The sequence below is a fragment of the Micromys minutus genome (assembly GCF_963924665.1).
Source record: "Micromys minutus genome assembly, chromosome: 4".
NCBI classification, from domain to species: domain Eukaryota; kingdom Metazoa; phylum Chordata; class Mammalia; order Rodentia; family Muridae; genus Micromys; species Micromys minutus.
In genome coordinates this window covers 2,585,823-2,602,218 of record NC_137973.1, presented here as the reverse complement: position 1 = coordinate 2,602,218, position 16,396 = coordinate 2,585,823, and the positions used below count along the sequence as shown (strand labels likewise).

Genomic DNA, 16,396 nt, shown 5'->3' with positions numbered 1-16,396 from the left:
ATGGCGCCGCCGCCCGCGAGCCACCGGGCGCAGGCGCCCGACCGCGACCGAGGGGAGGCCAACGTGATAACGCGGGCGTCGCAGTGGGCGGACAACCATCTGCGCCTTGTCCAGGTGCCACGGCCCGGCGGGGTGGGCTAGCCTGGGCGGGGTGAGGACCCGCAGGAGCGGAAGGACAGCCCGGCCACAGGGGCATGGCCAGGGAGGCGACATCGCCTCATTTGCCTTCCCAGTCAGGCCTGGAGGCTGCCGCGGGGCTGGGGACAGCACGGGGGTGGGTCCAGAGGTAGCTCCTCGCTCAGCAGGGTTGGCTGGAATCCTAGTAAGAGCAGAGAAGCCCGGGCGGCCTCGGCAAGAGCCTTGATGGGTTTTTCCGAGGCTGGTATTCGAACTTTGATAAGCATTGTAGTGCTAACGGCTGAACCAGGTCCCCAGTTGTGTTTTGTTTTTAAATGACACAAGAGTCACTGAAATTCAATCAGAGAAGGGATACTTAGCCCTCCAGGCTAGTACTAGAGAAAGGACTGCTAAGGTCCCTGTGGTGGTGATGTATATGCTAGGAGGGAGGTGCCCTTGGGTTGATGGTGGTGATGGCGCTGCAGAGAATGGTGTATTGAGAAAAGCTGTAGAGTTCTTGGACATTCAAATGTGGAGACTGTGATCTTGAAGGTAGGGCATTAAACTTCAAAGCGCAGCCGCAGGTAGACGCTGTTTGAGGTCACAGCGTAGTTAAGTATTCGAGGGAAATGAGGACTGGTCGTGTAGCAGAGCGAGCTTCGTAAGCCTGAGAGTGGGTACCGCCCTGGTCTTCACCGACGGCTTGAAACAACCGCAGGAAGGTACCGAAGACGTTCTAGAAAGGAGGGATTCTCTGGGGACTGGAGGAGGGCAGAAGCAAGATCTGACGCACACAGGGAGAGGGGTCACTAGGAAAGGGGGGGTAGCCAAAAGCCAGAAGCACAATGCATTTGGAAGGAACAACAAGTTTTTAAAATTCCGCTAAGAATTGGAGGAAGTTGAATTTTGCAAATGCTTTGCATCAAGGCAGCCTGAGGACCAAGGCCACGCCTGCTGACATGCCATTGTAGTGCCTGCCACCGTAGAGAGATCTAGTATATGCCACTTAGTAGCGCGTAATAAATACACGAGTTGTTACCCACTATACTAATATAAGTGCTCAACCATTTTTACACACACACACTTACCAAATATGTTTGCCATGATGCTGTGTTCTAAGGTTTTCTACCAAGTACATAATTCACCATGGATGTAAAGTTAGCAGTGCTAGGCCGTGCGTGCCAGATTGTTAAGGAAGGGCTGGGAGGAATGCTCCAAGAGCTGAAAGACAGGGCGGAGCAGGTGGGACCCAGTGTGGTTGGAAGAGCCGAGCCACCATTTGAAGCATCTGTGCTATTTGAACCGTTAGTGGTCATGAGGACAGTCTCCTTCTTTTTAAGTTAGTGCCCTGACGGTTGTAAATGATGATTAGTGAGAATTAATCGTTAAATCTCTTCCCGTAGAACATCAGCACGGGGATGGCCATAGCTGGGATGATATTACTAATACGGAGTGTTCGTCTGGTGAGTCACCAACGGGACGGGCAGCAGCTGGCTCGGTCTCATTGCGGGCTGTTTGGATTCGTATGGGAAGATTTTTAATTGTATTGCAGAATAACAAATATACTTTAAGATCTTGGTTAAGATTTAAAACAGACTTTATTTTAGGGACATAAAAACGTGCCAAATTTTACTGACTTAATTCTACAGACTATTTGCATAGTCATATTTTTAAGACTTAAAATATGATTTCAGAAGGAGTTTAGTTTGCTATGAAATAGTATAGTCACTGAACTTGGAAAGCTGAGGCAGGATTGCTGCCAAGTTTATAACCAGCCTGAACTGCTGATGAATTCCAGGTCAGCCTGGCATGGGCTAGAGGGAGATCTTGTCTCAAAACAAAAGCCAAACACACTAGGATTTGCTTTGTCTGGTCTGGGTAGGAAGTAATTGGTACTGATGAAATCTTTAGGCAAAGCTGTTTCTCAGGTGTTTAGTAAATAAACTATTAGATGTAGATAGAAATGCAGGTTCTGATGTGGCTGTTTTTAAGTTACCAAACCTAAACTGTCAGATCATAAAAGTATCTATTTAATTTGAAAGGTTACAACTTTCCAGTTTAAATGGAATGATCTTTTGAGATTCTGCCTAAGAATATATATAATATTATATAATAACACCCATTATATATAAAATAACGTGATATATTATCTCTTGCCTCTACATCTATCTATCTATCTATCTATCTATCTATATATGTATATATATATATATATATATATATATATATATATATATATATAGAGAGAGAGAGAGAGAGAGAGAGAGAGAGAGAGAGAATATCTAAAGAATGTGGGTTATCATTATGACTTTCATTTTAATGAATATCTGAGAACAAAATACACATAAGTACTTTATGTATTCCTCCCCTACACACACACACACACACACACACACACACACACACACACACAATCCAGAATGGTCCTTCTGAATCCCAATTAAAAGTAAGTCCTGGGGCTTTGAGATGGCTCAGTGGATCTTGTACAAACAAGCCATGGAGGCGGGAGTTTGATCCCAGACCCCACGTGAAGGTGAGAGAGTATACTCCACAAAGTTGTCCTCTGATCTCTGTACAATGTAGCATGTACACACACACACACACACACACACACACACACACACACAGAAATTTTAAAAATTCTGGTTGATAGATGACTGGAAATTTCCCCGACATTTAGATAAAGCTCTTCTCCCTTGCAGATAAAACATGCTATCCACTAAATATTCTGTCCTGGTAAAGGAAACAAATCTGGTGTCAGGCAGAGTCCTCACTTAGCCATGACTGTGCTGCTTCTTGCATAAAATACCTACTAACCACGTGTACTTGTCGGGGAAGTAAATATTCAGTGTCGGCCTCTGTCAACAGGCTTTGCTTTGTCTCCTAAATGAGAGAAGCCAGCTAGTCGTCATTTAAGTTGATACAACTGTGCTCAGGATTGATATTTGCCGTCATTTATATAGTAGCTTGACATGGGAAGGGCCGAGTAGTGGGTGGTAAGTTAAGTCTCTATAAACGTTTTTACAATTCTTATGTGTGTGTACATGTGTGAGTTTATGTGCACCAGGTGCCAGAAGAGAGTGTCGGCACCTTGGTGCTGGAAACTAGACCCATCTTCTGCAAGGGCATCAAGAGACCTAAGCTAATCTCTTAAGACTAAGCCATCTCTCCAGACGCGATAAACACTTTTGATTAAATATTAAAGTGTTAATGTCAAATTAAAAACCAAGTTAAAACTTTTCAATAGCTGTCTATGCCTTCTTGTTAAACATTTAGATATCTTTACATTATAATTTTCATTTTAAGTGAAAATTAATCTTTTTCTTTGTAAACCAACAGACATCAAAATTTACAACCTCTTCAGATATCCCAGTAGAATTTATAAGAAAGAGAGTTAAACTCCGTGGCCGATTACAGCGGATAACTGAGTGTGGTCTAGAAATTGAACATATACCTATTACTGTACCTTTCATATCTTCTTGGAAACGTAAGTAAAAATCAAGAACTGTAAAATGGGATAACTACTGTAGTTATTACTGTGGTGTTTCATAACTAGATGATATTTATAAAGTAGCAAAAGATTCTAATTCTGATTACTTTCTATTGTCTATGAAAGTCTGAATCGTCATCTGATTTACAAGAAATTATTTAGGTTGGCTCTAGAGTTCTTTCCTTTGAATGCTCAGTCTTTCATTTAGGCAACCGGCTGCTCATCCCATAAATGATGACAATCTGTTATGGCCTAGGACCTAAAATAACTGGGTATGATGCTGAATTAAACAAGCGCAGCCCTTCTAACGCTTACAGTCTTGGTGGGAGATTGGATAAATTACATGTGAAAATTTGTCCTAACATCAATGAAGACAGTCTTAGGATACATAATTATTGAGGTCTGGTAGGTTTAAGGAAGTATGCTTATATACAGTAGTCAGAGAAGGCCTCGTTGAGGAGCTGTTATGTAATCAGAGACCTGAACATTGGAGTGAGCTAGCCTGGAAGAGCATAGGGAGGAAGGAGCCAGAGGAGACTAGATGTGTAGTAGTAGGTGCCACATTGTTTTTCTACCTACTATTATTTCACTCTGCTTTATATTAAAGAGCCCAAGCACATGCACATTTCTCCTGCAGATGCAGTCTCACGACCACAGAGATTTGGAGGGTGACCCTATTTCAAAACAAACAGACAGATAAAGAATAACAGGAGTGTGGTGATGAAGCAGACTCCCTGGTGATGGTATTTATCACTGAGACAGTGCCATTCTGTGTCATTCTCTGGTTTTCCAGTTGTTCATATTCATGCTCTCATCTGACGTACTTTCTCCTTTCTCTGATTCTGTGTTCATCTGTAAAACTCACATGCTATCTTTTTGACAGAATACTCTACTAGAGCCATATTACTCTTTCTGCTACCTTCTAGCATTTCTGTATCATCCCATGCAATGTGGATTGGACTCTTAAGAATGTTTCCATGCAAGATTTATTAAGGGGCCTGGAGAGATAGATGACTGAGGGCATCTCAGCAACGGTCATGAAGGCTCACAACCATCTCTAATGCCATTTCCAGAGGCTCAAGTTCCCTCTTCTGACCTCCAAGGATGGGTGCACATATACACACACAGACAAAGCATTCATACACATAAATCTTAAAGAAATTAAAGATTTAGTGAAGAACTAGAAAGGCAAAAAGATTCATATCACAGAATGAATGGGTAGGCAAGATGGCTCAGCACGTTAAGCTGCTGCCGTCCAAGGCCTTCTGGTTGAATGCAATCTCAAGGACTACATGGTAGGAGAGAAATAACTCCACATGTTATACTCTGACTTCCATGTGCAGTACACACACACACACACACACACACACACACACACACACACACACACACACAAATAAATGGAATAGCTAAAATACCCAAACAGATAGATAGTTGAGGGCTGGTGAGGTAACTCAGCATATAAAGATATTTGTCACCATACTGAAGACCTCAGTTTAGCCTCTGAGGTGACATCATAAAAGAGACAACTGACTGACACATGCTGTCCTGTCATGTCTGCATGCGTGCTGTGGTAATGCACACACACAATAAAGAAATGCAATAATTTTTTAAAATATAGAAATAGTATGGTTTCTTTTTGCTATTGTTTTGAGACAAGTTCTCACTACATAGGCCTGGCTGGCCTGGAGGAGGTGACTTGAAACATGTGACAGTATTGCTTCTGCAGGTTGTAGGTAATGCCCAGCCAAAAATTACAGGTTTCTGAAAGCAACATTTACACTTTCAAAAATATTCAAAGGTTTTGGTGAAAAATCCATTAACTTTAACTTTGTCCTTTTATTATTAAATAAAATAATTTTTATTTAATGGTTTATTACATCATGACTTCATTCTTATTGACTGCATCATAGTTTGAGTGTTCAATAAGAAATGTTCTTATTTTAAAAAACGCAGTGGCCTTTATTATGGGAAGAACTGAGGCCCCAATACTAAAGCTGACAGTGTTGAATTAGACTCAGAACATCCACTTCAAGTTTCGGTTACCTAATCTTTGGTCTCACAGACCACAGAAGCTCTTAATGGAAGATAGACGAGACTGGCAACTTCAAACACTAGGAGAGCCCTCATAATTTATACTGATGGTAGGATTAATCAATGGTATACCAATGGCTTATAGTCATCCAATGTTTAAAACTTGTTTATGTTTTTGAGGTAAAATGGTGTAGTACAGCCCAGGATGGCCTTGAACTGTGAATACTTTTGCTTCTGCCTTGCGAGTGTTGGGATTATAGACATGTGCTACCTCCCCGTAGAACACAGTGTGATCTGTGCTGTGTGTTCCGTCTGAATCTAATTACATATCACTTGGATCAAATACTTTTGCTAAGGACACACCTATCTGCTCATTGATGCTTCTTACCTAAAACTCCGGGGACAGGCTTTAGGGAAGCCAAGTCTAAAGAGAAGTGTTTGCTGTCATCAGCATAACTGAGCTTTAGAACATCTTTCCTTTTAGTGCAAAATATAAATGTAAAGTTTATTAAAATACCCACAATATTTTAAAGATGTGAGGAGTAATACAGTTCACAAACTCAGTTGTTTGTGTAAATTATAATAAAGTACAAATCAGTAAAGGATACATACTTGCAACTTCTAGGCACCCTAAATTGAATGTACTGAAACACTGGGGGAGAAGGAAAGGGGAAGGAAGGTGGTAACTCAGGAGACAAACCAATAAACTGGATGAAAAATATAACAAAAAGATAAAAAATATACAAAATAATATTATCAGCACAAATTTACTGTACTAATATAACTATAGTTTAATAATACACATCCTATTGCCTTAAGACATTGCAAAAACCTACCATTCATCCATCAACCCCAGATAAATTTCAGTTCAAGTAGCCACAGTTTACAAGGTCAAGACGGAATATCCAAGTATGGTTGTTAAGTTCACCTCCATCAGAAGCCAAGTAACCAAATGGGAATTCAAAGAGATAAAAACTAAAACTCATCCAAAAGGTACAAGGGTTCTAATCAAGTCCAAAGCATTCATATGCTGTGAGATAACTGGTCCTTGCTTCTTTAAACACAAGAAAAATAAATCACTTCTGTCTCTCTCCCCCATCCCCCAAAAGAAAAAGACAATCTACACTGGAATCAAGATAATTTGGGATGTCCAGATGAGCCAATTAGTATCTGTCCCCATGTGAAGAGTGAGGGTTCCCTGAATTACAAGCCGTCTGATTGAGGGGAGTGACTGAGCCTACAAAGAGCATCTCTGATACCAGAAGAGAAGCAGAGCAGGCCACACAGTTCACTGATCCTCAGGCATGAAGCCCAGAACCCTAGAACATCTTTTATTAAAAAATAAATAAACAACAAAACTACATCACTAGGTTTGATGGTGCATGCTTTAACTCTTAGCAGTCAGGAACTAGAGTCAGGAGGATCTCTTTAAGTTTGAGGCTAGCCTGGTCTACATAGAGAGGTCTAGGCTGTGTCAGAGTATCACAGTGAGACCTTGTCTTAAAATATTTTAAAATTACACTTTCAGTTGTGTGTGTGTGTGTGTGTGTGTGTGTGTAGGGGCTATGTGACACACTATAGGTGTGAGGGTCAGAAGAAAACTCACAATCTTTTCTTTCTACCATGTGGGTCTTGGGACTTTAACTTAGGTCAGGCTTGGCTGCAAGCACCTTGCCACCACCTCCAGCCTTCCCACTTGCCCTTAGGACATCTTTTTAAGTCAATTTTTTTCCACCTAGAAATAGAAAATTAACCCTAGATTTTTTAAACCTCTTTGTAAGTTCTCTCTATATTTTAAGTATATAATTTCTTTAATTTTGTGTGTGTGTGTATGTGTGATGTGTGCTTCTGAGTGTGGCCATTCATGTGCCATTGCTCACTTGTAGATGTCAGAGGACAACTTTTAGGAATTGGGTCTTTTCACTGAAGTTCTGGAAATAGAACTCAGGTTGTCAGACTCACAGCAAACTCTATTACTTGCTGCTTTGGTTGCTTTACATGTTCTTTGAAACAAAAATAGCTGGCCAAAGAAACTTAAAGGAGAAAAGTTTGTTTTCGATTACAGTTCCAACAGGTTACAGTTCATCATGGTGAAGGCGTGGCAGCCAGAGCATCATGCTCGCTAGCCAATCATGTTGCCTCGACTGTCAAAAAGCAGAGAGAACATGGAAAGTGAAACCCAGCTTTCAAACTTCAAAGACCAGTTAATCATGGTGGACACAGGCTTTTAATCCCAGCATTCAGTAGACAGAAGCAGATAGATCTCTGTGAGTTCAAGGCCAGCCTTGCCTACGTATCAAGTTTCAGGACAGCCAAGACTACATAGAGAAACCTTGTCTCAAAAACCAAGCAAGCAAGCCTGAAGGCCCACCCCAGTGGTGTACTCTTCCAGCAAGTCTCCAGCTCCTAAAAGTTCTAAAGTTGTCTGCTGGGCACCAAGTCTTCAAACACATGAGCCTGTGGGAGACATTTCACCTTCAAACCAGAGCATTACACCACTAGTCCCATAGGTGTGTGACTATTTCATGAGGCAAAATAAATTTATTCCAACTTCTAACCTTTTTACAATCTTTAATAGCCTCAATATGGTTCACAAATTCAGAATCCAAAGTTTCTTCTAAAACTCAAATCATCTGTTAAATGTTGACCTGTAAAAAACAAAAACCAAAGCAAATTATTAGCTTGTCCTGGGGGCACATGTCTTTAATCTAAGCACTCAAGAGACAGAGACAGGTAATCTCTGTGAGTTCAACTCCAGCCTGGTCTACGTAGAAAGTTGCAAGCTAGCTAGAGGCACATGCCCTGCCTCAGAGCACACACACATTTACAAATAAATTATTCTAACATACTATAGCACAGAGTAAACATTCTTATTCAAGGGGGAGAACTAAGGTATAAAAAATGATACCAAAGCAAAACCAAACTCTAGCAGGGATAAAAGACATACACCAAATGTCCACCATCTGAGATGCGTAATGTAGTCAACTAGGTTCAAAGGGCTTTGATAGTCCTGTTCCTCCAACCCTGGTACCTGCAGCACATAAAACCTGTCTTAGGCCTACTGGATCCACTACTCTAAGTCTGCAGCCCTCTCTGTTGGATGACTTATGATCCTAGTATCTTTTGCATCTGAAGTTTCACCTGCACAGCAGTCTGTTGGGGCTTTCTCCTGTCTCTAACCCTGCCACAAAATACCTGGCATCAGCCGTTCCTCATGACTCCCTCATCATTTATTCCTTGAAAACTAGTGTGGAAGATGCTTATAACACTGCCTCATCCTGTAGCCACATCAAGATGTAGGCAAGCCCCCTCTGGCCACAGCTGTCTCAGTACCGTGTTCTTAGGAAACATTTCTCTAGGTGGTTTACAGAAACTGGAAACCTCTTTGGCATTCTGAGTTTTGGCTTTTTCCTTTTAATTGAATTTGCATTTTCAAGGATTGTTAGGTTCAGGGCAGAGCAGGGAGGTTCTCTTTACCACACTGATCTCTAACAATTCCTTGTCTAAAAACATTAATCTGACCACACACTTTTCTTTGTTAAGCATCCCATAATGACCAGAGCATAAGCTGACTGGTCACCTTATATCAGCACCAAGGAAGTAGAAAGAGAAACCAGGAAGTTGGAGCAGGTATAAACCTCAAGGCCCACACAGTGATGTACTTCCTCCAGTAAGTCTCTGTCTCACAGAAGTTCCAACACTTTCCCAAATAACATTAATAAGTCTTGAAATTAGGAGCCTATGTAGGACACTTATATTTAAACTATAACACCTACTGAGCCATCTCACCAGCCCTTCCTTCCTTCCTTCCTTCCTTCCTTCCTTCCTTCCTTCCTTCCTTCCTAAGAAATTGCTGACCCATTGTGTAAAGTTATAAACATTTTTCTGAAGTAATATCTCAAGGTAGTTAGAGTGGTTTGCATTCAGAGTTCCACAGTCAAGTAGAAGGTCACTTGGACCTAGGAGAGTACTTGGCCAGCCTGAACAACACAGACTGAGCCAGTGTCCTGAAAATATAATTAATGAATTAAATAATTAAAGTTAGGTTGATAACGTCTTTTCAAGGATTTGAGCAATACATGCATATACACATACATATCCATATATGGTCTTGATTATGAATTGATAAAGTCTTGTTTGGAAGTCAGTTGTGCAAAATGTTTTTATTTTTATTTTGAAGTAATCATTGGGCTATGACTCAGTGGTTAAGAGAGTGCCCTGCTGTTGCAGAGGACCTGACTTCAGACCCATGTTGTAAGGTTCACAGCGGCCTGTAACTCTAGCTATAAGAATCTAATGCTTTCTTCTGGCTTCCATGACCACCTTCACACGTGCATGCAGTGTATATTCATACAGATACACATAATCAAAAATTAAACTGTTTTCAACAGGTAAAAAAGCTGACATAGTTGTTTAGATGGGAAGCTGGTCTCCTTAAGATGTAATTCACAGCTGGGTTATGGTGGTTTATGACCTTAATCACACTATTCAGGAGGCAGAGGCAGGCAGATCTCTGTGACTTCAAGGGCAGCCTGGTCTACAAAGCTAGTTCTAGAACAGCCCAGGCTACACAGCTGTATTTACTTATATCAGTGACCACATCATTAAGCTGCATTGCTCATACACAGGTAGAGACAGCTCTGGCATGTTACAAAGTGAACTTGGCTAAATCTTTTCAGTTATGGAGTATAATCTAATGGGTTTTAGAATTACTCTGTTCTATACTTGTATGAAGATTTTTGTTTGTTTGTGGGATTTTGTTGTTGTTTTTCTTTGTTTCAATGCAGTGAAGCCCTGCCTGGTCCTGAATGCCTTATGTAGACCAAGCTGGCCTCAAACTCACAAAGTTCCATGTGCCTCTGCTTCCTGAGTATTGGGATTAAATGGTGGCTATACTCGTATTATTTTAAAAAATTATAAAAAAAAAAAAAAAGTGGTCCTAAGTTTAAGGCTTGAGTATTTTTAAATAACTACAATGTATTGTTCTGTGTTTCAGAGACTTGGAGGGAAATGACTTTGGGATCTGCTTGGTAATCTGCCCTTGAAGCTAAATTCCTTCTGAATTACTTTCTTAGAAGAACCGTGTGGCGTTTTGCTGGTTAAACTGGCTGGAGTGGAACTCACAGAGACTGGTAAGGTGTGGTTACAGGAAGAGCTGACGCCTTCCCAGCTGCTATGGTTCCAGCTCCTTGGAAAGGAGAATTCGGCGCTCTATTGCTACCTCTTCGTTAACAAGGTAAGCAGTGTGAAGAAATCACTGAACGTCTTTTATTCTTAACATAAGTAAACACTTATTAGCTTTTGGATGCTAATTATGGCTAGATATAAAGAAGAAGAGGTTTCATATATAAATTTCATTGCAAAAATGTGTGGATGTTTATTTTAGTCAGATAGTATTTCTAAAGGGGCTGGAGAAGTGGACCAAGCAATTATGAGCTCTTTCTGGACTTGCAGGGGACTTGGGTTTGGTTTTTAACACTCACTTTGGGCAGCTCGCAACCACTGGTAAGTCTAGTTCCTGAAGATCCAGTTCCCTCTTCTGGCCTCTGCGGGCACTGTGCTCATGAGCATTGACACAGAAATATGCCCTTAATCATAACAATGAAAGTCTGAGGCCTAGGGCTGGTTGAAAAGATGGCTCAAGGGTTTAAGAGCTCATATTGTTCTTGTGAAGAAAGTGAGTTTGATCCCAGCATCAGCATCAAGCAGCTGACCAGCTCCGTAGGATCAAACTCCTCAGGCTTCTCAGGCTCACGCATACACATACATCAATAAAAGAAGTAAAAATAAATATTTTTCAATTAAATAGCTAAAAGGATAGATTTGAAGGGAAGGCTCACTGGTTAAGCACACTTATTACCTTTATAGAAGACTTAGGTTTGGTTTCCAACACCCACATGGCAACTTACAAAGCTCTGTAACTGAGCTTTCAGGGATCCAATGTCCTCTTCTAGCTCATGAGGACACTAGGCACACATTCAAACAAAGACTTGTACACATAAAATAATAAAAATAGCCGGGCAGGGCTGACGCAGACCTTTCATCCCTGCACTCTGGATGCAGAGGCAGGTGAATCTCTGTGGGTTTGAGGCCAGACTGCACTACAGAGCAAATCTCAGGACAGCCAGGGCTACACAGGGAAGTTGTGTCATAAATAAATAAATAAATAAGTAAATAAATAAATAAATAAATATACAAAAAGGAAGTTAAAAAAGGAGAAAAGCTTTAAAATTATTAATGAAGTTAGCCATTGCTAAGTGAAAGCCTGAAAGACCATCCCTATATATTTACATATGCATGAGTTATTGTACCACACTGTTACTAGAAGGCATTTCAGAAGTGTAGCTTAGCAACTAGAAGCAAGTCTTCTATGAAGAACAAGGATGTTTCCACAGGTCAGTACTGCTCCATCTGCTCCACTATCCGTGTGCTAACACACAGAAGCTATAAAAGTAAATGCCACACATGTTACTTCACGTATGCCAAAACTACCCTGTGGGGTTGCTGGTCTCCATTACCGTTAGGGCCCTAATGGTGGTGATTGTCTTGCCCAGACTAAGCAAAGGGAGAGTTCTTCCTGGCTCAAAAGCCCGCCCACCTTCATTCCACACCCTCACATTGTTTCCTAGGGAGCAACCATACTGTGCACATGGTGTGACTCAGTTACTTCTCCTGCTTGAAGTCTCCTTACACGTGAGACTGAAGTTTAGTTCTTTGGTTTGGCTCAAGGAGATGAGCTTATAAAATGTTTAAAACAGAGACAAAGAACTCTTTTGTTGTCATGAACCCAAATTTACTGTGCCTAGAAAAATAATGTTTTCTTTTTAATTTTGTATTAAAACCTTTTTCTTTTCCTAATGATTACTTAGTTTTTTAGAATCTTAGAGAATATTTCTGTGTTTAAGCCAGGAACTTTGACATTATAGATTAACTTCACATGAACAGTGACTTACCTTATTAAAAGTGTGTATGTGTTCTTGTGTGGATGTCTGTGCATCTGTCTGCTTGAGATTATGTGCACATGAGTGTGAGTGCACATGTGTGTATGTGTTATACGTGCATGCACATAGATAAGCCTGCTGCAAGAGGACATTTAATCCTTCTGTGTTGGAGTTTAAGTAGAGGCAGAACACTGGCACGTGGGTGCTAGGATCCACTCCAGTTCATATGATTGTGAAGAAAGCACTTGTTTTGTTATGTTTTGGTTTCTTAGGATTTGTTTTTATGTGTGTCTACATGTATGTAATAAACATGTGTGTGTAGACACCAGAAGAGGGTGTTGGATTTCCTAAAGATACAGACAGTTCTGAACTGCCCTATGTGGGCATTAGGAACTGAATTCCAGTCCTCTCCAAGATCAGCAAACACTCCTAACCTGCTTAGCCATCTCTCGATCCCTGTGATTTCCTTTAAAACAAAGCTGTCAGTGCTTGATTTTAATTAGCTTTGTTAAAATAAAACAGAATCTGCTTTATTCCCATCAATTCCTATTGGGGTGCTGCAGGATTCTGGTGTTTACTGGACAAACCTGTTTCTGGTTGTACTGTGTCTCAGCACACACCATTATTCCCTTTAGTGGGGATACAGACACACCCTTAGTACACACTTGTAATCCCAAACAATGATGCTAAAGTTAGTTGAAGCAGTCAAGATGTCTAACTGGGTGGCAGACAAAGTGATAAATCAAAGAAAGATTTGACAGAACAGGATCTGCCCAACTCTCAGGAGAAGAGAGAGGACAGACAGAGAAGCTGCTTAGAGCAGTGCAGAGAGGAGGAGGAGGTTTTACTTAGACAGTTGGACAGAGACAGCTTTCAGAGAGAGAACAAGCTAGACACAGGTTTGAGTCCAAGCAGAACAAAAAGCCAGCGGCCAAGTGAGAAACCAAATTGAATCCGTCAGTTTGGAGAGGAGTTTGAACCAGAGCAGCTGAGTTGAACCAGCCAGCCAGAGTTCAGGAAGAACGAGAAAGGGTGAGCTTATTCTGAAGTAAGTCTTAGAGGCTGAAATATTCTAGATAAGGTTGTATGGAGGCTGGAAGCTTCCAGGACTAGGCCTTGGTTAGCAGACTGAGGTGCTAAGCCTTGGATACAATAAATACTGCAAGAGGATGAAAGTTACTTTAAAGGAAGGATCATTTATTGATTGGATTACAAGTCGGAGATTCCAGAAATGAAAAATTTAAGGTACAGATTTAAAAATTATATGGAGAAGGTATTTTTAAAATGCACATACCTGGGGTTGGAGAAATTGTTCCACAGTTAAGAATGATGACTATTGTTACGGAGGACACAGCCCTCAAGTAGTCTTACAGCTGTAACTCTAGTCTCAAGGGATCTGATACCTTCTTCTGGCTTCTGCAGTCACTAGGCATGACAGTGACACACAGACATGCAAGAGGACAAAACACCCTTACACATTAAAAAGTAAACAAAAAAGCTACTTATCAGAGCCCCAGCCCCTGTGACTTTAGGTTAATAATTTAATGCTGCTCAGTTGGCTATGACTTGTTTACCTGTTAGTTTTGAGTCTACTTTATTTTCCTATGGGTGCTCCTTGTGTAAATCTTGTGCTCCATTTTCTCGCTACATAGCCAAGAGCGCTAACAGCACCTTTTATACTTCATCATTTCTATGTGTCTTTGCGTTAGAGATCAGTGAGCATCAGTTGACTTTGAGCAAAGCGTGCATGAATATAGTATACCAAAAAACAAAATCTTGGGCTGGAGAGATGGCTCAGCGCTTAAGAGAGCCATCCTGGGGTTTCTTCCAGAGGTCATGTGTTCAATTCCCTAAAATAAAGATGGTTCACAACCATCTGTAGTGGACTCCAATGCCTTCTTCTGGTGTGTCTGAAAACGGTGACTCAGGTGTGTCTGAAGACAGTGATAGTGTACTCATATAGATGAATAATAAATCTTCAAAAGAATAAAAGAAATCTTTCAATTTAGCAAGGGTGATTTAAGGTCTTCATCCCTTTTGTTGTTACAAGTGTGTGTGTGTGTATGTGTGTGTGTGTAGGGAGGTTCATATGTGTATACAGATGTGCACTCTTGCGTGCACATGTGTGAAGTCCAGAGTTTGATGTCTCATTATTCTGCTCCTTTATCTTCTCTTTCTGATCACCTACTCACCTATCAGCTGGCTGGCCAGTGACACCCAGGAATTTGCCCGTCTCTGTCTCCCAGCACTGTGAACCTAAGCTGCCATGCCTAGCCTTTTGTATGGATGCTGGGTATGTCCACGTCCTGTTTTATTGTTACCGTTTTGTTTGAGACAGCATCTCTTTTTTGTAGTTCAATCTGGACTTGAGTAAGTAATCTTCTTGCATCAACCTCACAAATGCTAGGATTACAAACATGTGACTTTTGTGTTACATGTTTTTTGGTTGGTGTTGTGTGTGGCAGCGGTGACGGTGATGTTTTTGGTTTTGATTTTCTTTTTCTTTTCTTGCTGTCTCTAAAAGAGTAAAATTGCTGCATTTTAAGGTAAATACAATATTATGGATATACAATCACAATAATCAATCACTTCCTAAGTAATCAGTTTCCTCCTTTTTATCCAAGGGTGGATATTTTAACGTGAATCTGAATGAGGAGATTTTGAGAAGAGGCTTGGGGAAAACCGTCCTTGTCAAAGGGTTAAATTACAACTCCGAAACCCACTGGAAAATTCACAGAAACTTACTTAAAGCTGAATTGACAGCATTAAAGAAAGGAGAAGGAATATGGAAGGAAGAGTCTGAAAAAGAAAGTTACTTTAGAAAACTGAAAGATTCCTGGAGGGACAGATGGACAAAGGACAATGATTTACAGATAAGTGGACTGGGTCTCGGCTCCACCGAAGAGGGTCATTCCGACAGGCTTCTCGGGGCTTTCAGAAGCTGGAAGGACAGTGTGGGCAACTACTCTTTAGTTCTGAAACTCAGAGAGCTTGTGAGTCGCTTATGCTTTCGGAGGAAAGTGTGAAGCTCGGTGAGTTCTGGACATAGCCCCCGAAGAATGCCGTGAACTGTGAGCACTTTTCATTTGAGACAAAATGGAGATTCCTGCAGGTGATCAAAATCCGAGTCTCATGGTACTAACACATTCCAACCATTGTTAACATCAGCATCAATTTGAATGAATTGTGATCAGTGTAATGTACTTTTAGAAAGAGGCACTGGAGTCAAGCGGCGCACTGTAAGTGAGCTATATTACCAGCCCTGTAGTGCTAATGTCTGAAGAGAAAGTTTAAGTATTGACTGTTGTATTCCTATTTGGGGCAGCCATATTTAACATTTGTTTTTCAATCGTTCAATTTTATAATAAAGGAATTAAAAAAAATTTTTTTTTCTTTCTGAGGTCATTCTTTTTCTCCAAGCACCTTTCTAGTTACTGCTGAATTAGGACCACCGACCCAAGAGATATGGATGTGTAACAAACACAGCCACATTCACCCTGTTGTTAGGTAAGATTGCCCTTCAGACAAAGATGAGGATGGCTGGACAGAGGACAGAAAGGAAGGATCTCTGGGACATCACTGAGCCCCTGAACTCAACAGTTCTCTAACTAACCCTGCTTTCCAACTCCTAGTTTCCCAGGAGAGGAAGCTGCCTTAGTAGTAAGGCTAGTTTGGAGTTGGATGTGGTGGCACGAACCTCTAATCCCAGCACTTGGTAAGTAGAGACTGGAGGATAAGGAATTCAAGGTTATCCTTGGTTTGTACCAAATTCAAGACCAGTTTGAGCTAATTTATATGAGACTTTATCTAAAAG

General features: G+C 40.9%; 1 protein-coding gene across 2 annotated transcripts; it reads left to right on the top strand.

Moving 5' to 3' along the window:
- LOC308420403 (protein C3orf33 homolog) lies at positions 1-15,956 on the top strand (the record flags this gene model as incomplete). Of its 2 annotated transcripts, none has more annotated exons than XM_080916411.1 (5): positions 1-114; positions 1,521-1,580; positions 3,457-3,604; positions 10,717-10,877; positions 15,207-15,956. In XM_080916411.1, 5 exons carry the CDS (start codon positions 1-3, stop codon positions 15,606-15,608), a joined length of 885 nt encoding a protein of 294 aa, XP_080772537.1. In that variant the 3' UTR covers positions 15,609-15,956. The 2 variants fall into 2 exon arrangements, with proteins under 2 accessions (XP_080772537.1, XP_080772538.1); XM_080916412.1 differs by having other exon boundaries at positions 6-114; positions 10,720-10,877.
- Positions 15,957-16,396: the final 440 nt, after the last annotated feature.